Below are 23,897 nucleotides of genomic sequence, written 5' to 3' on the forward strand. Positions count from 1 at the left end.
ACGCTACTGAGCACCGAGCCGCCATGCTAACGAGAGACCGGGAGATCACTGAGCACCAAGCCGCCGTGCTAACGAGAGACCGGGAGACGCAACTGAGCACCGACCCGCCATGCTAACGAGAGACCCGGAGACGCTACTGAGCACCGAGCCGCCATGCTAACGAGAGACCGGGAGACGCAACTGACTGCAGTATTCTGATATATCAGAAGCAGTATCATGACTCTAGCTGCAGTATTCTGATATATCAGAAGCAGTATCATGACTCTAGCTGCAGTATTCTGATATATCAGCAGCAGTATCATTACATTACATTACAGGCATTTAGCAGACGCTCTTATCCAGAGCGACTTACACAACTTTTTACATAGCATTTTACATTGTATCCATTTATACAGCTGGATATATACTGAAGCAATGCAGGTTAAGTACCTTGCTCAAGGGTACAACGGCAGTATCCTTACCCGGGAATCAAACCTGCGACCTTTCGGTTACAAGCCCAGTTCCTTACCCACTGTGCTACACTCCGTCCTGATACTCATGACTCTAGCTGCAGTATTCTGATATATCAGCAGCAGTATCATGACTCTAGCTGCAGTATTCTGATATATCAGCAGCAGTATCATGACTCTAGCTGCAGTATTCTGATATACCTGCAGCAGTATCATGACTCTAGCTGCAGTATTCTGATATACCTGCAGCCGTGTCAGTATTCTAGCTACAGTTTTCTGACGTATGTGCAGCAGTATCAGGATTCTAACTGCAGCATTCTGATATACCTGCAGCTGTATAACTATTCTGGATGGAAGTCCTGCTGGTGAAGAATAACAGTCGTGTAAACAAGATGTGATCAATGTGGCTACTCCGTTCTCACAATCTGCAACAGACAGGTATGACTGGAGATATACTCCATAAAGAGAGAAATAGTTATTTGCTTTTAAAGGAAAGCGGACAGTGCATCCTCCTTGTGCGTGTTTTCACCTTAATCAGACGGGGAAAGCAGAGAGGGTCACAGAGAGAGGTGGGCCCACAGTACAGGGGTTTGTATCTGAGTCCCTAAATGATGTATTTTCTGTGTATGTTTTTTAAGGTGTGCCTCAAATGAGAAGCTAGTATAGAATCGATTACTTCTCCCAGGTTCGTGGAGGATCATGTAGAAACAAATTCAAAGAGGCCCAAGGTCAGAGGCCTGTGCCACACCCTGTGTTACTGAGATTTACAGTTACCAAGGATGACAAACTCCTCTCTATCTGTGAGATAAGACCTTAACTGCTGTAATACATTGCCTGAAAACCCAAAGGACAGCTTCCGTTCTACTGAGGGGGATGTTGTGGTTGTCAGTATCTGATGCAGTGCTCGTGTGCAGTAATAGGATGATGTGTACGAACCCAGCATTAGCGGCACTCTTTAGATCATGTGTCACACTCTCCAGAGTGGCCTCAGTGCTGTGATTAAACTGAAAGGGCTCAGGCAAGCCATTAGAGAACAGACAGTTCTGATTATATTTACGGTGTGCATCACACAGACACTGATCAAGGGCCAGAGCTGAAGTCTTCTATTTTCTGTTACCTGCACCAGACGGACCTTGAATATAAGCCTCAGGTCCCTGACGCTTGTTGGACTGAAATAATACGGATACATTCCAGAATGCAGGTGAGGCAGGATGAGGACACACTCACCACAACTTTCCCTCCAATTCCCTGGCTCTTTACAGTCACCCCGAGCCACTGGTTGTCTTTGCTCTCTCGGTCAGTCTTTACTGTGGACAAAAGGACGGAATTTCAGCATCCAGCAACCAGTTCATTGCTGTGAAAATCACATTCTGTCCACATTCGGTATTTGCTCTCAAATGCTCTGTTATTCTGTTTTGATGGTCAGCTGTGCACTCTTTTATGATGCTCAGCTGCAATGTGTTGTGTGTCTTAAGATGCACAGCTGTGAATTCCATTAAGAAGCTCAGCTGTGCTCTGTGTTATGTTCTATGGTACGCAGGTGTGTCCTGTGTAATAAAGATCAGCTGTCCTGTATATCGGTATTATGAAACTCAGCTGTGTTCTGTGTTATATATCATGAAACTCAGCTGTGTTCTGTGTTATATATTATTATCTGGGCTGTGTTCTGTGTTATGATGCTCAGCTATGTTTTGTATTGTATTATAAAGCTCAGCACCATACTGTTATGATGCTCAGCTGTGATTGGTCCCTCACCGTCACCATCAATGTCCACCCGCTCACAGTCGTGCTCCTCAGCGCTGATTGGACAGCGGTACAGAGCCCCTGGACGAGTGAACCTCTGGGCCTTCCGCCCACGCGCTTGGGGCGCCCCCACCAGGATCCTGCAGGGAGAACACATACATGCACACACACATTTATTTATTTTATCCAAATGGATCAGCTCAACTTCCATCCTGAGATACTGAGATCTGCTTTTAATTTTTTCCAGTGGCATATGCTGACTCTGGCTGACCTCAGCTACACCCGTCGGGTTTAAAATGAAGCTTTAAACCAGGAACACCAACATGCTCTCCACCTAATGCTAATGCTACTCTGAGCCTCTCTGACAGACCCAGAGCAGCATTAGCGCTGGCTAGCGCTCTCCACCTGAGCCTCTCTGACAGACCCAGAGCAGCATTAGCGCTGGCTAGCGCTCTCCACCTGAGCCTCTCTGACAGACCCAGAGCAGCATTAGCGCTGGCTAGTGCTCTCCACCTGAGCCTCTCTGACAGACCCAGAGCAGCATCGCTGGCTAGTGCTCTCCACCTGAGCCTCTCTGACAGACCCAGAGCAGCATCGCTGGCTAGCGCTCTCCACCTGAGCCTCTCTGACAGACCCAGAGCAGCATTAGCGCTGGCTAGCGCTCTCCACCTGAGCCTCTCAGACAGACCCAGAGCAGCATTAGCGCTGGCTAGTGCTCTCCACCTGAGCAGCATTAGCGCTGGCTAGCGCTCTCCACCTGAGCAGCATTAGCGCTGGCTAGCGCTCTCCACCTGAGCAGCATTAGCGCTGGCTAGCGCTCTCCACCTGAGCAGCATTAGCGCTGGCTAGCGCTCTCCACCTGAGCAGCATTAGCGCTGGCTAGCGCTCTCCACCTGAGCAGCATTAGCATTAGCGCTGGCTAGTGCTCTCCACCTGAGCCTCTCTGACAGACGCACAGCAGGTCTATGTTCAGGGCAATGGCAGCTGATATTTTGGGTCCTGTCATTGGGCTCAGCCTTATTTGGGCCGGCTGGTCAAAGGGTCTATTTAAAAGCGGATCGCTGAGCCACATTCCAGCCTGCCATTCACAGATCAGCGAGGGGGGGGGGGGGGTGGAGTGGAGATAGCGGGAGAGAGGCAAAGGATGGAAAGAAACAGAGAGGGCAGCAGAGGAGAAAAGGAGAGAGGGAAAACAAGTGTGAGGGGAGAGATGTAAAAACTGCTTAAATTAGCGCCTCCACGTCTCCTATCGCCACCCCTGCTATAAATATTGGAGGGCTGGCGGGGTGAAAGAGGCCAGATGAGCAGAGCTGACAAATGAGGGGGGGTGAGGGGGGGGGGGGGTAGTGGTGGGAGGGGGGGTCTTAAGAGTGTCCTGGAATTAATCCACCACACGCCCCCCCCCCAGGACGTAGGCTGTACGTCATCGCGTTCCGACAGAGCGTGTGTGCAGAGAGCCCCCCCCCCCCCCCCCCCCCCCGCCAAGCCCCGTCCCCTCACAGACACACCGACAGCAGCTGCTGTGAGCTTATATTGTCTCCACCCCTCTGCCAACCAGGCCTGGAGTCAATAATTTAATGGAGGGGGGGGTGGCAGGAGACAGAACAGCTGTGCCCCCCACCCCTCCCCCATCCTTACCCCTCAATCCCACTGTTACTCCAGCCCCCCCCCCCCCCGCCCTTCCACCACCCAGGGACTTGGCTCACACTACGGCTGCCCCTCTTCTTACTCACCAGGCTGCTCCCTCATCCTGCTCTCCGTCTGACTGCGTCTACGAGCCACAGCATTACAGCCTCACTTCATGACTGTAGCTGCCGTAATGCGCGTGGTGATCATTTTAAATCAGCTTCTCTGCGTTTTATGCTTCTGTAAAGTTAGTTTAATAAATTATGACAGTGTCATACGTCATATGCTGTCATGACTGGTTAAGACAGGTCATGCTTGTGACCACGTTATGTAGGCTTTATAGCACACAGTTGAACAAAAGTGAACTAATGCAGTCACTCTGCACAGACTATTAAAACATACAGCGTTACGTTGAATTGTGCACACGGTGTTATTATGAGTGACAACATTAGCCATGCAGTGTCAGCTGTCATATAATTCTATTAATGAGGTGGGGCTATATTCTCCAGCATGGCGCAGTGATTATAAAATGAGCCAGGAACAGCCCATTAAAGAGAGGCGAGCTGCATGTGAAGCCCTTACGCAGGGGCTCAATTTGGTTTATGTTTGACCCCCATATGTGTGCACAGCGGGACAGGTGTGAGCATGTGTGTGAGCGCGTGTGTGTGGGGGGTCTGGTATTTAACGCAGCAAAGTGGGAGCGATGCTGGTGGGCGGACATTTGTAAAAAAGCAACGCAGCCAAAACATTCCGCCGAACGATTCTGACAAATGTCTAATGTGAGGAGACACTCACGCACTACGGGGGCAAAGTAATTCAGTGACTTTGGCTCTGAGCTAAGTACTTAAGCTGAAGTGGTTCAGTAAATGCCCAGTTTCATAAATGGATCATACATAAAATGCAATCTGTGTAAGTTGCTCTGGATAAAAGCATCTACAAAATGTTGTAATGTAATACACACACACACACACGCACACACACACACATGCAGACGCACACGCACACACACACGCACAACACACACACTCACACTTGCTTTAGCATTATGCGTTTTTATTTTCATGCTGGCTGGTGTTAGATTACAACCTCTGTGCGCTACTATGTACTCAGTCCACTGTGTGGTTTACCAGTGAACAGTGAGAATGCCGTGCTACTGTTCAGAATGCTGGGTGCCTGTTAAGCATGCTACGCTACTTCTCAGAATGTTGTGCGGCTGTTTGGAACGCTGTGCTACTGTTCAGAGCACTAAGTGACTGTTTGGAATGTTGTGTCACTGTCCGGAAGTGTCGGATAGTGCCACTGTTGAGGACGATGTGTATTTAATGCTCTATATTTAAAATACTGTCTAGATAAACGTACAATTTGAAGAAAAAAAAATGTGCAGGCCAGTTATATGCTACTCACAAAAACCGACAATCATAAGAATTATTTTATTCAGCATATTGTTGAAAATGGGTGTTGCGTTTAAAGTTGGTATGAGTTTGTATATGCAATGTGTAGTCTTCGTTTATTCATGTTGACCGCAGAGTTGAAGAGGGAGTCATTAGAGGATTACTGCCATTTCAGCAGACACTCCTATCCAGAGGGGCTTGCACAACTTTAGCATGTTTTAAACAGAGTACCTCTGTACACAGCTGGATGTCGACTGAGGAAATGAAATGTTTCTGGCATAATGGCCTTGTCCTGCCTGGGAATCAAACCTGCAACCATTACTTCCCAGCACAGTTCCCTAACCACGACACCCCACTGCCGCTAGAGAAAGGGCAACGTTCATTCAGGTACGGGTTCAGATGCATCTATCTATCTCTGTCTGTCTCTGTCTCTCTCTCTCTCTCTCTCTCTCTTTCTCTCTCTCTCGCTCCTCCTCATCGCAAGCCCGTCTCCGTCCCTCGCCATCCCGTCTTCATCTCCGCTCTCCCTCCCTCTCTCTTTCTCCTCGGATGACTTCTCTCATCAGGCTCAAGAGCTCCAGACCTCTTAAGCTACTTCTGCATATATGAGACAGACCCATTGCATATATGAGACACTCACTGTATATATGGGTTAAAGTTTTCACTGGGCTTTATATGAGACAGACCCAAAATGGAAATGGAAATAAAACTTGTTCTAACATATTACAACAATTCATAATTTTATGGCCAGATATACAAATTATTTCTGCTTTCAGATATTGCATTATGCATTTTTTAAAATATGACGCTGTGAAATATATTCATCATAATGTAAAAAGTCAGCTTATTTGCAGTATATGCCATATATATTGCAATATATGGCGGTATGTACCCTTTCCCTAAGGTCTCTCGCTCGAGTTCACGCGGTGCTGAACCGCAGAAGCCTCGACAGCCGCACCTCATCCATTCCCTCAGGAGGAGCAGCAGCGCTAGCTAAAAGCACGAGAGACTGCGCTCAGCCTAATTAAATCACCAAAACCAGCCCATCTCTTAAGAGAGACCATCCCGACATCGAGCCAGATCCAAAAAGCAGGGTATCGAGCCGAAGGCTGGGAGGCAGGGAGTAAATCTTTCAGCGCTATTGATTGCTGAGACTTCAATGATGGGGTCAGAGCTGGGGGGGGGGGGGCGTCCTGGTAAGTGATATCCCACTAGCTTTCAGGAACATTCGACCCCCCTTCCTTTAACAGTAACGACGGTACAGGGTTTGGACTAAAAAGGAAACGTACTGTGCATTCCTGGAATTTTCTTTCTGTTATTTTCAACACATTCTTGCTTATGAATCTTCCATGAGTTTCCAATTCAAAAAAAGCCATAACTAGATTCACCAAAGGTGAGATCCTGTTAAAAGTTTAGTTTAGAAAGCATCAGATTTATTCAACATTAAAATGAATGACAATATCTAACATAGAGCACGACAGAAAGAAAATTCTTTTAAAGAAGAAAAAATAGCAGTTTATGACCTGAATCAAGCTGAAAACTACAGAAAGGCTGCCTGTAAGGTGTAGTAAACCCTTTTTGGTAAGATTTTCCATTTCCAATTTACCCCTGATAACAAAAACCTCCCAGACTTGGAATTTGATAACACAAAATATAAAATATCCTGGATTTTGACAGAAGTTTTTTGTGGGCATATTTCAGTCATGCAATGGCACCGCATGTCATGGTGTATGAAAACTAAAAACCTTACTATGTGCAAGTCTCCTTTGTTCATGTGAAACACGAACAGACAAAATATAAAATAGCCTGGATTTTGACAGAAGTCCTTTTTTGTGGGCATATTTCAGTCATGCAATGGCACCGCATGTCATGGTGTATGAAAACTAAAAACCCAACTACTTGCAAGTCTCCTTTGTTCACGTGAAACACGAACAGCGCCAGTGATCGAAGCCGAAAGCAGAAGTGGTCCTTTGTGTTCACCAGTCTACAGTCCACATTCAGGAGTGATGTCACAGTGATGTCACCGACCGCGTGAGTTTCGCCGGCAGTGCTCGTTAACCGCATGGTGACCTGCATTCGGTCGGCCGTTCACCAGTGTTTATTTTTCCAGTCTCCTGGTTTGTTTCTCAGTGTGTGTCTCAGTAATTTACCCACAGCAGGTGAAGGGTAGAGGCCATTTGGCATAAAAAGGAGACCTACATGGAATGAAGTCTTTCAGGACCGCCCCCCCCGGTTTCAAAACGATTCGAAACCATAATTCAGCCCAACCTTCCGGCTTCAGTCTCCCATCGGTCCCTTTCATCATTCTTTCTCTTTCTTGCGTCCTGCTGCTGCCATCTTACAAACACCATGAATAACTTGTATAAGACCACCGATATCCCAGAGGGCCTTTCCAGAGGCCAGAGTGCCTCGCCAACTAATTCCTGTTAGCCTGGGGCCTGTGAACCAGTGAAAAACACTTCAAATAGCCATTACTAACCATAACCCTAACTACAATCTCACAGCCTACAGCTGACACATTACTGACAAAGGGAGCAAAATGGCTGACCGTGAACAAGGCAAGCACCGCCCAAGCTTTGCCCGATTATCAGCTTTTTACAACGCAAGGACAACAACAGCTGAAATATCTGTGGTGTGACTCACTGGAGCCTTTATCCCGCTCAGCCTCTGGAATTCCCATCCCATTCTGGCCTGTCCCGAGCCGTCCGAGGAGGAGCAGGGACAGCTGGGACAGCACCCCCGGAACATGAAGCACCACCCCGGAACAGGGCGCTGGCCGAGAACCAGCCGACGATTTCCTCGCCGTCTTTATTTCCTAATCTATGGATGATAATGTGGAGTTTGTGACCTTGCCTCTTCCTGGTCTCCCACAGCAGAAGCCAAGAGCCCTGCTCCACTCAGGGTAGCAGCTGCAGCCTGAACTGAAAACCAGGACGGTGTTTTGTTTATCAGACTCACAAGCTGCAGACATACAGTGGTGCAAAGCATTTTTCTTCTGGGAAAACATATTAAAAACGGGTGTTTCATGTTTCTAAACCCTTTTGTTCCTTCACTTTTTCAAACCAGCGCCCAACGAATGAGGCCTTTCATTCGGGGAGTGCGGACAGCGGAGAAGGCCGCTGTAGGGGGAGGATGCTCTCCTGTGAAACCCCTGTCACAGCTCCATCGCCATTCCCTGAGCAATCAGGAGCTAAAGAGCCACCTCCAGGCACAGATGAGGCTACCCTCTCTCCAAGGACCTCAGCCTGCTAAACACACACATACACACTCACACACACACTCACACATACATGTATACACACACATACACACACACGCACACACATGTATACACACACATAAACACACACACACAGGCACACATGCACACACACACACACACTCACACACACACTCACACGTACACTCACATACATACACACACAGACACACACACACACGTCCCCCCCCCCCCCCTCTAGGTCCCAGAGGAGCCCTAGTCACTTTACTGAGGGTTTCAAAATCAAAGTGCCTAGTCGGTACCCAGTCCACACACAGACCCCCCACTACATTTACAGCTTAATTGCTGTGGAAAAATTGAGTTGGGCAGCTCAGGGGTCTTTTACATTCTAATCACGCTGGACCCCCTCCCCCATCAATCCTTCAGATACAGGCTCCCTTCTCAGTCTTTTCCATTCACCACACCACCCTCCTCCAACCTGTCATTTGCCCCACCGTGAACTAACGGACCGGTAAACTCTGTCCCCTGCACAGCAGCTATGTGGCGGTCTGGATAAAGACACATTCTTAAGACTTATATACCTGCACATAAGGAGGTATAAATACGGTAGGCTTCAGTCTGAGCACAGATATCAAAATGGTGTTTGGTGCCAAGGTCCAAGTCCTAGATCTATGATTGTCATTACTGAAGAAGAAAGTTACGTCACCTCTAAAAATACTCGCGGTCAACATTGCAAAAAGGGTTCCTGCCTCCAAATGGGAATTTCTGCTAAAACTGGACAGGAGGCCTGCACACCACAGCTAAATAAGATTAATGCACATGAACACATGAATGCAATATGATGTACTTTCAATGGGCCATAAGGCCCTAGGTTGTGTCTGTTCTATTGCAGGTTGATGTTTATAGGTGCTGCCGTGTAAGGTGGGAGGCAGCCTGATTTCAGGCGTGGCCTGAGGCCAAAACCAGCTCCCATTGGCTCACTTCTGGCCCTTGGGCCACGAAGAGAAAAAAGCAAACAAACAAAAACATACAGAACATAAATAAAATATTTTTAAAAACTATTGTCAGAGAATGTAAAAGACAATTCTTTACTTTGAGCTAGATGAATAACTTCCAATCACGTTATTAAAATGTGTCTGTTGTTCATAAACATAAATTCTACTTAAATGCCTATTACATTTATTTTATTTTATATAACATGTTTTGCCTGTGTAAACTTTTTTTTCCTGTACGTTGAATCTGGTACCCGCAAAATATTAGTTGAAGAGCAATGAACTGAGATATGATCAATGACAGGAACACACAGGGACAGGAATGCCCCCTTTCAGATTCACAGCGAGAAAACAGACATGGCAGTACGATAAGAAAGTCAACGCGCTTCATGATGGCTAAATAAAACAGGACTGGATGGGTGCTCAACAGCCAGGACAGTCAAACTAGAGTAAAAACTGACCCAGACACTTCACGGGGACCGGTCCAAAATAAGGAACAATGGAGCGCACTTTGCTCGGGGCAAAAGACACTGTTTTAATGAATCATTATGTGTATATATAATCAACATGCGCTCCAGTGTTCCTTATTTTGGGCCAGTCGGTTATCGGTAAGGAGTTTTTACCACAGTACTTTTCAGTTCATATCCTGCTGTAGGCAGTTTAGTTCTGGTTCAACAGAGCGCACAATATATTAATTGTGTGTGTGCGTGTGTGTGTGCATCATGTGCCTGTGTGTGTGTGCATGTGTGGGTGCATCATGTGCCTGTGTGTGTGTGTGTGCCTGTGTGTGCGTGTGTGTGTGTGTGTGTGTGTGTGTGAGTGTGTGTGTGTGAGTATGTGTGTGTGTGAGTGTGAGTGTGTGTGTGTGTGTGTGTGCGTATGAGAGTGTGTGGCGTGTGTGTGAGTGTGCGTTTGTGTGTGTGTGTGACTGTGAGTGTGTGAGTGTGTGCGTGTGAGCGTGTGTGAGTGTGTGTGTGTGTGTGCGTATGAGTGTGTGTGTGTGTGCGTGCGCGTATGAGAGTGTGTGTGTGTGCGTGTGTGATTGTGTGAGTGTGTGAGTGTGTGCGTGCGCTGGATGACGGGACTGAGCCCACCGCGCTGCGATTTACTGCACGCGCTCACGAAACCAGGAGCCCCCGTCAACCCGTCTCCCCCAGTAACGCAGTCTGCTTCCAGTAACATCCGACAGTTGTGATCCGTTATCGGATGGCGGTGCGGGTCGGTGCCAGCGGTAAATGAGCCTGCGTGTTTCTCTGCAGCCGGGGGCTCCTTGTGATTTATTAATCCCCCCCCCGGGGGAGAGCCCACCACATTCACACCAGGGCGCTAAAGCAGAACATACAGAGCGCAAGCAGCCGCCTGAGCAGCAAAGAAACACCACCCAGGATCTACGTTCAGTCAGAGCCGAGCCCCTTCACCCTCCTTCTTAGACCGTACACATCCACGGGCATGTCAGTTACTTACTGTAATACGGAATACAGACCATACACATCCACGGACATGTCAGTTACTGACTGTAATACAGAATACAGACCGTACACATCCACGGGCATGTCAGTTACTGACTGTAATACAGAATACAGACTGTACATACCCACGGACATGTCAGTTACTGACTATAATACGGAATACAGACCATACACATCCACGGGCATGTCAGTTACTGACTGTAATACAGAATACAGACCGTACATATCCACGGACATGTCAGTTACTTACTGTAATACAGAATACAGACCGTAAACATCCACTGACATGTCAGTTACTTGCTGTAATACGGAATACAGACCGTACACATCCACGGACATGTCAGTTACTTACTGTAATACAGAATACAGACTGTGCACATCCACGGACATGTCAGTTACTTACTGTAATACACAATACAGACCGTAAACATCCACAGCATAGTTCTGTGAGCTCAGCTGCATGTAACAGCTAGAGTCAGAATTACTCATAGGAAATGTTGTGTTTTTGGCCACAGACAGCCGTGAAGGCTCTGGTGAAAGGGAACGTTGGACTGCTTGGTGTGAGAGTAGCCGAGGGCTGCTCTGAGGGCCGCTCTGAGGGTGTTTCCGTGCCCTGTGAATGTGCGGATTGTTACTGCCCCCCACTGATGTCTGCGGGGCCATATTTATAAAGGCCGAGGCTCCACTGCCGTCAAGCTTTCATTCAGCGGAGGACATAAAAGAGGAAGAACGAGCAGGGAGAAGAAAAGGAACAAGCAGCTGCTTTCAGAGTATGCACTGCTGTGTGTGCGTGTGTGTGTGTGTGTGTGTGTGTGTGTGTGTGTGAGTGTGCGTGTGTGTGTATGAGTGTGCGTGTGAGTGTGTGCATATGTGTGTGTGTGAGTATGTAGGTGTGTGTGCGTGTGTGTGTGTGTGTGTGCGTGTGTGTGTGTGTGTGAGTGTGTGTGTGCGCATGTGTGTGTGTGTGTGTAGGTGTGTGTGCATGTGTGTGTGTGTGTGCACGCAGGCATGTGTGTGTGTGTGCGCGTGGGCACGTGTGTGTGTGTGTGTGTGCGCACTTGGGCGTGTATATGTGTGTGTGTTTACAAAGTGTAAAAAATAATTTGTTACTATTCTGTTCAGTTCTTTTCACTTATGCTTTACAATACAAGTACTTTTAATTAAATTGAATAGAGAGAGGAAGAGGAGAGAGAGAGAGGGAGGGGGAGATAGTGTGTATATGCATGTTAGAGAGAGGGAGAGCGAGAGAGAGGAGGGGGAGAGAGAGGGTGTGTGTGCATGAGAGAGGGGGTGGGGGAGATACTGTGTGTGTGCGTGAGAGAGGGAGAGAGACTGTGTGTGTGCGTGAGAGAGAGAGGGAGAGAGACTGTGTGTGCATGAGAGAGAGAGGGGTGGGGGAGATACTGTGTGTGTGCGTGAGAGAGAGAGAGAGAGAGAGAGAGAGAGAGAGAGAGGGACTGTGTGTGCATGAGAGAGAGAGGGGTGGGGGAGATACTGTGTGTGTGTGTGCGTGCGTGAGAGACAGAGAGAGAGAGGGAGTGTGTGTGTGTGCGCATAAGAGAGAGAGGGGTGGGGGAGATACTGTGTGTGTGTGTGCGTGCGTGAGAGAGAGAGAGAGAGAGGGAGTGTGTGTGTGTGCGCATAAGAGAGAGAGGGGTGGGGGAGATACTGTGTGTGTGTGTGCGTGCGTGAGAGAGAGAGAGAGAGAGAGAGAGGGAGTGTGTGTGTGTGCGCATAAGAGAGAGAGAGGGGTGGGGGAGATACTGTGTGTGTATGCGTGCGTGAGAGAGAGAGAGAGAGAGAGGGAGTGTGTGTGTGTGCGCATAAGAGAGAGAGAGGGGTGGGGGAGATACTGTGTGTGTGTGTGCGTGCGTGAGAGAGAGAGAGAGAGAGGGAGTGTGTGTGTGTGCGCATGAGAGAGAGGGGTGGGGGAGATACTGTGTGTGTGTGTGTGTGTGTGTGTGTGAGAGAGAGAGAGAGAGAGAGAGAGAGAGAGGGGCTGTGTGTGGCTCGCTGTGGGCTCCCTCTGATCCTTCACAAATAAATAAAGCCCAGGACTTTGCAACGGTAGATTCAGGACATTTATGAGCAGCACTGGAGAAAGGCCCGAGACTCTGTCGCTATGTGTGCGTCTGAAAGGAGGCCCGAGACTCTGTCGCTATGTGTGCGTCTGAAAGGAGGGGAGGGGGATCGTTCATTGATTTAAGGAGTGAAAAGGGGGCAGGGCCACCGCCAGCTCTTTAGGCCCTTTTCAGAAGGGGATTTCATTCGGCCATTCTAATGCAAATGTGCCCTCAGAGATTGTCCAACGCGTTTGGAATGTGTGAAGAAGTTGTACTGTGCCCTTTTCAAAACTTATTCAGAAGTGCCCAGAACTGGGATACTACTGTAAGACCTAAACTGTTTTCTTCTGAGAGAGAGAGAGAGAGAAGGAGAGCTACTGTTGTTGTTTTACGCAAGAATAAGAATTAGTTTGCGGCAATCTGGCCTCTTGCAATGCCCTCTGGGATACTGGAGGTCTTGTGCAAACAAGTTATTATTAGTTTATAGGATGGGAGGGATTGGGTGAGAAAGATATTATGGGAGATGTTGTTTGGTGTCAAGAGATGGGGTGGAGAGAGAGTGGGGGAGGAGGAGAGTGGGGGAGAGAGAGAGGAGGAAGTTTGAGAAAGGGAGGGATTGGGATATCATAACTAGAACATGGGGTGGAAATAAGTTATACTGGCAAATTGAATTCGTACTGCAGACTCATGGAAGCCAGAGGCTCTGTGTGCTGTTCACACTGGCCTGCTCTCTTTCTCCTCAGATGTTCCTCCTGTGTCTGATGTCCATTAAAACGTTCAGAATGTAGCATTCATACACGTGCTTCCATTTCATGGTTTGCAAATGCCATGCGTAACCATGTACATCTATGTGTGTGCATGCAAGTTCGTCCACGTGCATATAGAGAAATATATAGGGAGAGACGGTCTACCCTGTTTCAAATAACTGCTTTCTGCACAATGTGAGTAAACAGCCATTCCAGGTTTTCACTGTACCTGAGCTCTAAATTAAGACTGAGCCTTCATTGCATATTTTTCGGAATTTAGCAGCTTTATGGGTATGTGCTGCATATTCATTGTGAAAAGAGCGTGTTGTGGCTGGTGTGTTTGTGAAAGATACACATCTGGCCATCGGCATAAATTAGCAACACGGATTAGTATTCTAATTAGTATCCAACATAATTAGGATTAACTAGCCATTCAAATCCTGGTTTATAAGCTGCAATAATTACCAGACTGAAAATTTTAAATAGAAACAAACAGCTACCACATATACAAAATATTGTGAGAGAATGCCTCTAATTGTATTTCAAACACACCTCTTCAGACACAATAATCATTTCCTGGATTTACAGCAGGTTAACATAACACCAAAACAAGTATACCAAGACTGAAGCTGGTTTACACAACAGGATTCCATATATTAAGCATAACTGGAGATTACATTACGTTTATTTGGCAGACGCTTTTATCCAAAGTGACGTACAAAAAGTGCATTTCATGGTCATAGACAACTGCTAAACACAGGTTCAGTAAGGTACAATACTTATTTTGTACAGCTATTTCTAGCGAAGAACACAGTTTAGTTCACACAGTGAACACTATTCAAACCTAACCTCTGCAAAGCCAACTAGGCAGAAGAATAAGCTACAGTATTAGGACAAATACAAATTACCAAAAAGTGCTGGGATGGGGCAACATGTAACAAGTGTCATGAAAAAAAGGGGGGGGGGGATTTAGAGTGAAATATACAGCGTGGTGGTGGTTAGTCTAGGTATAGTCTGAAGAGATGAGTCTTCAGGCCACAGCTGAAGATGGGTAGTGAGGGGGAGGTTCGGAGAGGGACGGGGAGTTCGTTCCACCACTGGGGAGCTAGGGTGGAGAAACTCTGTGATCCCTTTGGGCGGGTGGGAGGGGTTACAAGGCGCATCGTGTGTGCACTGAGATCAGTGCAGATCATGTGACACAGGGATCGGTGGAGATCATGTGGATCAGTAGAGATCATGTGAGCTCAGGAATCAGTGGAGATCATGTAAGCTCAGGAATCAGTGGAGATCATGTCAGCTCAGGGATCAGTGGAGATCATGTCAGCTCAGGGATCAGTGGAGATCATGTGAGCAGAGCGATCAGTGGAGATCATGTGAGCTCAGGGATCAGTGGAGATCATGTGGATCAGTAGAGATCATGTGAGCACAGGGATCAGTGGAGATCATGTGGATCAGTAGAGATCATGTGAGCACAGGGATCGGTGGAGATCATGTGGATCAGTAGAGATCATGTGAGCACAGGGATCGGTGGAGATCATGTGGATCAGTAGAGATCATGTGAGCACAGGGATCAGTGGAGATCATGTGGATCAGTAGAGATCATGTGAGCTCAGGGATTAGAGGAGATCATGTGCTCTCAGGGATCCATGGAGGCTTTACAGTGACAATCAGTAAGATTCCCAGCACCACTCCCTCCAAGGTTAATACTGCCTGTCGGTTAGAAACCAAGCCAGTGAACACCAGATGCCTAAGCCGCAAGGTGAAGGTGTATACAGAAAAGAGAACGAAAGAGGAAAATTATCAACATAGTGTTAGAAGCTGTCTCATTTCTTTTAACATCCATTTAATGGCATCATTGAGGATTATCACTTCTAACCCAATGCTTAGCCAACCCAGAAAGGACAGAAATTCATCTGCATATGCGTTACCAGGCCAAGGAAATGTTTATGCAATAAAGAAACTGCATCGGGATTATGATTCTGCTTTAGGTTTGCTTCCATGACTGGGCTCCAGTTCTTCCTGTTTGTTCAGTCCATTCAGCAAATGAACTGCCCTTCAATCCATGAATTAGTAAAGCAAATGTTTTTGTGTTGGAGGATTTTTAAAAAAAGAACAAATGGCATTTAAACTTTATTTCTTGAAGTGACTGCACTGAAGTGGAATTGACCCAAACTCCCAATGGACCCCATTCAGTGTGCAGGAGCCGGTACGCCAAGCTGAGGGGTAGCGTGCCCCTTTCACGGACCTGGAAGGGCCCGACCTGGCACCCGGATCCTGGAGACAGCCGGAAATAGGCGGCATTCCCCAAACCCTGAGCCTGGAACCGGAGCCGGAGCCGAGGACGGATCCTATACATGAACCCCGCGCAACTCGATCCGCTACGGAGAGGCTCCGTGGAGAGGCTCGGGGACCGAGGGCATTTTAGGACCGCAGAAAACCACGGGCAACCCCGCGACAGGAAGGACAAGCTCTACGGACGAAGGAAGGACTTGGACCCGACGAGGCTGAAGAGCAGAGCTCATCTTCATCGGCAGGGACTAAGACTGCAGTCAACGGGAACCCAGACAGCTGATCTCCATGCGGAAACTGAGTCAGACACTGAAACATACGGGGGTACTAAATCCACACAATCTCCCCAGTGAATTAATCTATATACTGCAATCAAAATGGGGAGGGTGTAGGTTTCAAAACTTACACCCTCAAAAGAGTAAACAACCAACGCTACATATTAAACACATTCAGATGAAATACGCACAAAAGCACATTGCAAATAATGTCAGACTCTGACAAAAGCTGGGGACCTTCATCAATACAAAGAAGCTGCTTTTTTACAGCTCAGGCTTCTTGAAGTAGAAGACGGGTTACTGATTAATACCTGAGTCTGAAACATAAGCAGATGATTTGCAGATGGTTCATGCACACAGCATGCAAAGCAGCTTCTGTTAAAGCCAGTCTGAACTCTGTAATTCAGACTAAGAGCGTCAGATCTTTAGTAGGAAAGTCATACACAATGCTTAAAACGGCTTCAGAAAGGGCTCGTACATAGAGTGGGATAAAAGTGCTCATAAATTCTGGATGACAGGTATTTAAAAAGGAGACACGGTTTGCAATAACAAGCAGGATGTAAAAATAATTTATTTCCATGTGCTCAGCGATGCATTTAAATACATATGAGATACCACTGTGAGGTAATGCCATCTGAATAGGGTCAGTGCAACTTAACCCCTGCATGGCCAGAATCTCAGAATCTTCCCAGTCCTGTTCCTGGAGATTTACCGCCCTGTAGGTTTTCACTCGAACCCTTAAGTAAGCACACCTCATTTAACAGTTAGAGATCTCGTTGAGCCGCTAATGACTAGAATCAGCCAAACTGAAAACCTTCGGGATGGTAGATTTGCAGGAACAGGGTTGGGGAGCCCTGCCTGAGTCTGCCTGACTGTGGTGGTGTAACGGCAAATCCGGTCCCCCTTCTCCCCCATAACCGGCAGGAGGAATCGATGAAGCAGCTGTTTGAGTAATGGGCTTCTGAGGCAAGAGCAGCCGTCTTATTATCCACGACTAATGGTGATAGATCCATCTATCAAACGAATGAAGCTTCGCTTGGACTCAAAGCCCCAAAACAAGGAAAAATACCCTCAGAAACTACATCCGGATCAATCGAACACAAAGCACAGAGACTTCTGCTCTCCTTCGGCAAGAACACTAACAAAAGGAAACCTAAGTGCACTTCAGAGCCTGATTTATAGGCTGAATTTAATGCACAGCTGTGCTTAATGCTACATGTTTAGACACGGCTGCTGTGTTTGTTCTTGCCGTTGGTTCTCCCTTTGTCTGCTTGTGAGTGCTTATAATTTAGCCTAATGTGGCAGTTTGTATTTAAACTTCCCCCGCGCCAATGACCTCTGACCTGATCTCGATTGACAGCTGAACCAGCCCCGCCCCTATATTTCATGACTGTTTTATTAGTTTTGCATGTTTATTCTCACTAGCTTCGGGAATCATAACGACTGTGCCTTTGTTATTGATGGAGAGACCAAAATACAAGCAATAGCAAAAAATATATTTTAAATGATGTGGATCTGGAACAGAGCACAGGGCAGAACATCCATCCATCCATTCATCCATTATCTATACCCCCTTATTCCTCACGCGGGGTGCTGGAGCCTATCCCAGCATGCATTAGGCAAGAGGCAGGAATACCCCCTGGACAGGCCACCAATCTATCGCAGGGCACACACACCTTTCACTCACACACTCATACCTATGGGCAATTCAGAGTCTCCAATTGGTCTACCTCAGTGGTTCTCAGTGGGTCCTGGAGAACCACAGTGTATGCTGGTTGTCGTTCTGACACAAGGTGGCTTAGGTGCAACCACACTGGCCTTTTATAAATTATTATTCTATGAACAGTACAGTTTCATCTTATCCTGGTTTTATATAATTTTTATGCTCTGGTTATGCTTTAGCAATACAACCTTGGTTGTCCTGCCATGGTTGAAGCATGATTGAATTGAAACTGAAAGAGAGAAAGAAAAGACGACTTGATAGATGCTGTATGAGAGCGAGAGAGAGAGAGAGAGAGAGAGAGAGAGAGAGAGAGAAGTAGAAGAAGAAGAAGAGAGAGTTAAAGAGAGAGAGAAAAAAACAGAGGAAAGAGGGAGGGAAGGACAGAGAGAGAGGGAGGGAAGGACAGAGATGGAGAGAGTTTTATGTAAACAATGGCTTTGGAAATTCTGCAGATATGTGGTCATGCCAGTAAATCCAAGTTCATAGCTGCGCCTGTCCACTTCAAAACTGTGTGTTGCAGACCTAATGAACAGTCTTTCAAGCAATGTGTGGTCTTATATTGCTGAAACATTCTAATTTTCACCGAAACTCAGTGGTCAGCAACTTTTTAAAGTCAAAATTCTCAGAGAACTGCAGATCTCAGAAACGTATTTTCCAGAGACTTTTCTTGAAATATTTCAAATTTGTACTTGACTCAGGTCTAGCCATTACAGTCAGTGCAGTACAATTGATTCAAAATAACTACCGTAATTTCTCTCTGGAACAAAACTAAAGGAAGTAATATTGCCTTTCTCTCTATGCAGCAAACCCAGTGGCTCACATGACTATAAATAGCCACCGTTCTCTAAACCCTGGGGCCTGGCTTCTCACAGGTCTGTCAGAGCTGGAAGGCCGTTGCTCTGGCCGCAGGGTCAGCGCTAAGCGATGCGATCCCGCTGTCTTGCGCGCGCATAAATCTCGCAGGATGTCTGAGGCCCGTGGGAGGCGGATGTGTAAACGCCCTTCCTATTGACACGCCTGCTCCTTACCGCCAGCCGTCCAATGAGAGCACAGGGTTCATACGAGCCCAGCCTGGGATGAAATAGGCTCCTCACTGCTGGGCTTAACTCCAGCACACACCAGTGAACACACAGGAACATCACAGCTCAGCTCAGCTCAGCCCAGCAAAGGTCAGCTCAGCTCAGCCCAGCTCAGCTCCTCACTGCTGGGCTTAACTCCAGCACACACCAGTGAACACACAGGAACATCACAGCCCAGCTCAGCTCAGCCCTGCTCAGCTCAGCTCATCTCAGCTCCTCACTGCTGGGCTTAACTCCAGCACACACCAGTGAACACACAGGAACATCACAGCCCAGCTCAGCTCAGCCCTGCTCAGCTCAGCTCATCTCAGCTCCTCACTGCTGGGCTTAACTCCAGCAAACTCCAGCACACACCAGTAAACACACAGAAACATCACAGCTCAGCTCAGCTCAGCTCAGCTCCTCACTGCTGGGCTTAACTCCAGCACACACCAGTGAACACACAGGAACGGCTCAGCTCAGCTCGGCTCAGCTCAGCTCAGCTCAGCCCAGCCCAGGTCAGCTCAGCTCAGCTCAGCCCAACTCATCCTGTAGAACCACTGCCTCAGGGCTAGTTTTCACTCTCATTGTCCAGGTCAGAACATTGCTTGTCTGATTTTTCAATAAATGCACCAGAAGAGTTTAAAAACCCCATATTTTGCACAGTGAAATATTTCAACATCAAGCAGTGACCTCTCCCCCACTCCTTCTCTGGCTGGTTCCAACTGTAATTAGCACCATAATGTCAAATGAAAGCCAGTTCATCCCATTCTAATGGCTCTCACAGCATCAATCTGTAGTAACAGCCAATGATATTCAGCCTTCTCTCAAATGTGAATCAGGGTAAGCAAAGGTTAATCAAGGTCATGTGAACGTCTTTTCTTTTAAGTAATGATATCGCAGATGAGAATATGGCAAGCCAATCCAGTAGCTCAATTTTGTCCAGATAGGGTTGCTGAGAGTCCACGCTTTCATTTCAGCAAAGTAGTAACACATCTGATTCTACTAATCAACCCCTAGAGTCTTTGCTAAAGGGTCTTGATTAGTAGAATCAGGTGTGTAACTGCTTGGTTGAAACGAAAGCCTGCACCACACAGGCCCTCTATGGATAAGACTGCAGAGACTGTACCTTTATACCAGACACCCCCCTGTCCAGATTTTTACTGCCCCCCCTCTCCCCTCAAACACCTGCTTTTAACCTGTGTTAATTCTAATTTATGGCAGGTGTATTTATTTAATTAGTGGCATACAGTGGCTTACAACTTGTGGCATATAAATAGCAGTTTACTGTAAACCTAGCAAGTATAGTTCAGGATTAGTTTAAAACTGCAGGTATTTCACATCTGAAAACATTTGTACTCTCAACACACTTAAACAATAGATTGTTCAGTTCATGTTCTGATCTGCATAGTTGACATAGTTCTTTTTTTCATAAGAAAGCTTAGCCTCTATCAAGGATACAAGTTTACCTAGTAAAATATGACTTGCTTACAAACACACTTCAGCATAGTGCGCCAGTGACATTTCACTTTGCAATGCAACCCTTATAAGGACTAGATTACCAAGCTTCCCAAAATGCCTGGGTCTATGAGTTATCTCTGCTTGTGCCTGTGAGTGATCTCTGCTTGTGTGTGAGGGATCTCTGCTTGTGTCTGTGAGGGATCTCTGCTTGTGTCTGTGATTGATCTCTACTTGTGTCTGTGATTGATCTCTGCTTGTGTGTGTGATTGATCTCTGCTTGTGTCTGTGAGGGATCTCTGCTTGTGTCTGTGATTGATCTCTGCTTGTGTGTGTGATTGATCTCTGCTTGTGTCTGTGAGGGATCTCTGCTTGTGTCTGTGATTGATCTCTACTTGTGTCTGTGATTGATCTCTGCTTGTGTCTGTGATTGATCTCTGCTTGTGTCTGTGATTGATCTCTACTTGTGCCTGTGAGAGATCTCTGCTTGTGTCTGTGATTGATCTCTGCTTGTGTGTGAGGGATCTCTGCTTGTGTCTGTGAGGATCTCTACTTGTGTCTGTGATTGATCTCTGCTTGTGTCTGTGATTGATCTCTGCTTGTGTCTGTGAGTGATCTCTGCTTGTGTGTGTGATTGATCTCTGCTTGTGTGTGAGGGATCTCTGCTTGTGTCTGTGAGTGATCTCTACTTGTGTCTGTGAGTGATCTCTGCTTGTGTCTGTGAGTGATCTCTGCTTGTGTCTGTGAGTGATCTCTGCTTGTGTCTGTGAGGATCTCTGCTTGTGCCTGTGAGAGATTTCTGCTTGTGTCTGTGATTGATCTCTGCTTATGTCTGTGAGTTATATCTGCTTGTGAGCTGGTTTGAAACTGGTGACATTTAACGCAGTGCAGATTAAATCCAGTGCTCGGGAGGCCAGTGTGGCATGCCTGTTCTTCTCTTTTCCAGAACACGTCACATCCAAGCAGCATTCACCACAGAAGCAGAACAGCCACTTCCAAACAGTATTTACCACAGTAGCAGAAAACGTCACATCCAAGCAGCATTCGCCACCGTGGCAGAACACATCACATCTAAGCTCACATCCAAGCAGCATTCACCGCAGTAGCAGAACACATCACATCCAAGCTCACGTCCAAGCAGCATTCACCACAGTAGCAGAACACATCACATCCAAGCTCACATCCAAGCAGCATTCACCACAGTAGCAGAACACATCACATCCAAGCTCACATCCAAGCAGCATTCACTACAGTAGCAGAACACATCACATCCAAGCTCACGTCCAAGCAGCATTCACCCCAGTAGCAGAACACATCACATCCAAGCTCACGTCCAAGCAGCATTCACCCCAGTAGCACTACCCGCAGAAACCCCAGACTGCGCTCTTGCAGAGGGAGGAGCCCCTGGGTGCAGCAGGATCAGAGGGATCTGATCACCTCAGCCTGGCCTCGGGGACTCCATGACCGTGTCTCCCCTAAACAAACCTGTTTTGGCTGCTCTTCCAGTGTCATAACACTAAAAACATCTGAGGCTGACGCCAGAAAACATGTAAGGGAACCCTGCTTATACATTATACTGTCTTTTATCTCTCTCTCTCTCTCTCTCTCTCTCTCTCTCTCTCTCTCTCTATCTTCCTCTCTCTCTCTCTCTCTCTCTCTCTCTCTCTATCTTCCTCTCTCTCTCTCTCTCTCTCTCTCTCTTGATCTCTAAGACGGTTGGCAATACAAAAACCTTTGTAATATGCATATCATAAACTGGCAGGGGAGGTCAATAAATCTTTTGGAATTGGAGGGGGTGGGGGTTAGATGGGCGCACCTATCTCCCTCCCTCCTTCTCCCCCTCTGTTTTGTTCTCCTGTTTTTTCTCTCCCATACCAGACTAGTATCATTGTGAGTCATCTAACACCGCTTGGCCTGTACATTAATGCGTGATGCGTTGATTGTTTTTTTTTTCTCGTCTGTCTTAATGCACATCCCGTCCCTGAAATGGACGTAAAGATATTTAATTTTTGATTCAGTGCCAATGTAGAGAAAAATCCATCCTTCCTAGCCGCTAATGTGATTAATACATTTTTGGGCTTTTGTTTATTATTAGATAGAACAGTGTAGAGAGAGAGGAAGAATTAGGAGGGAGAGAGAGAGAGAGAGAGAGAGACGTGCGACAAAGGTCGGCGGTCAGACTCAAACCGCCAAGGTCGCGGCTCGCAACGAGCACGTGGAAAGCGTTCTATGGGCCGCTCCACTAGAGGCCCGCGATTAAAACGCTTCTGTTCATTTAGGCTTTGGCTGCGGGGCACGGAGAATAACACTGAGAGGCGAGGGAGGGGTGCAGTTTCAGCGACCGCGGGCATGTGGGCCCTTCCGGGGCTTTCCGTCCCGCGCCCTACCACTGTGCCCCCCCGCCCCCCCCCACACGGGTGAGGGTAAAACCGGGCGTCGGAGCGTGAGGTACGGGTGACCGCGCCGATCGGTGAGTCACGCGCGTGACTCAGTCCTTCCCGCTCGCCAGCCGCTGACGCTACCCCTCCGCTCAGCTGAGCGACGCACCCCGAAAACCCGGGGTGACCCGGTCTCAGAATGTGGGGCCTCAGCTGGGCCCCCCTGGTGAACTACGGCGAAATACGGCTCTGTTTCTGTGAAGAACAGGAGCGCACCCATAAAAGTCCCGGAATTAGTTTGCAGGCACAGATTCCCAGCTGTTCTTCACAACTGTTTACAAATGTCAGATGACTTGGGATAATGACTGAGAAAATTGTGATTACACACACACACATACACGCACACGCACACGCACACACACACACACACACACACAGATTATGAAGGTTAAAGCACACACAGAATCTGGTTAATGTATTGGTGGCTCATGGACTTGGCCCAGAAATGCACTCAGCTGTGGTCACTGCAAAAACAGTCAGTGTATTCTGCACAGTCACTAGCTAATAGCAAATAAGAGCATAATACAGGATAATAAACTCAACTACCCATGACATTAACACCCTTCAGAAACGAACGCCAGACCGTATCTGGACAGAGATGACCTCCTGTGACACAAGCACAGGCTTTCAAAGTAAGACCTGATCATTTATTAATGATCTGGAGCACTGTGGGAAGATGTGTGTTCTGGGAACGCAGGGATCAATCAATGGGTTTTACTGGCAGCAGCAGCACAGGAACAAAATGCTTCATTTACACTGTAGAGAAACACATGCACACATGCGCATATACACACACACATACATGCACACACACACTCACACACTCACACACAAACACACAAACGCACACACATGCACTCATACACGCACGCACACACACACGCACACATGCACACACACACTCACACACAAACATTCACACACGCACACACTCACACACTCACACACGCACACACT

General features: G+C 47.3%; 1 protein-coding gene across 3 annotated transcripts in view; it reads right to left on the minus strand.

Moving 5' to 3' along the window:
• The window catches only part of itga7 (integrin, alpha 7), a 59,565-nt gene that overhangs the window by 34,060 nt on the left and 1,608 nt on the right, over window positions 1–23,897 (minus strand). For all 3 annotated transcript variants that reach the window (XM_035388914.1, XM_035388913.1, XM_035388915.1), the window contains exons 2-3: window positions 2,205–2,332; window positions 1,677–1,756 (exon numbers count right to left, since the gene is read on the minus strand). In XM_035388914.1, coding sequence (XP_035244805.1) covers window positions 1,677–1,756; window positions 2,205–2,332 — 208 coding nt within the window. The remainder of the gene's footprint in view (window positions 1–1,676; window positions 1,757–2,204; window positions 2,333–23,897) is intronic.

Source organism: Anguilla anguilla, chromosome 13 (genome assembly GCF_013347855.1).
Source record: "Anguilla anguilla isolate fAngAng1 chromosome 13, fAngAng1.pri, whole genome shotgun sequence".
Lineage (NCBI taxonomy): Eukaryota > Metazoa > Chordata > Actinopteri > Anguilliformes > Anguillidae > Anguilla > Anguilla anguilla.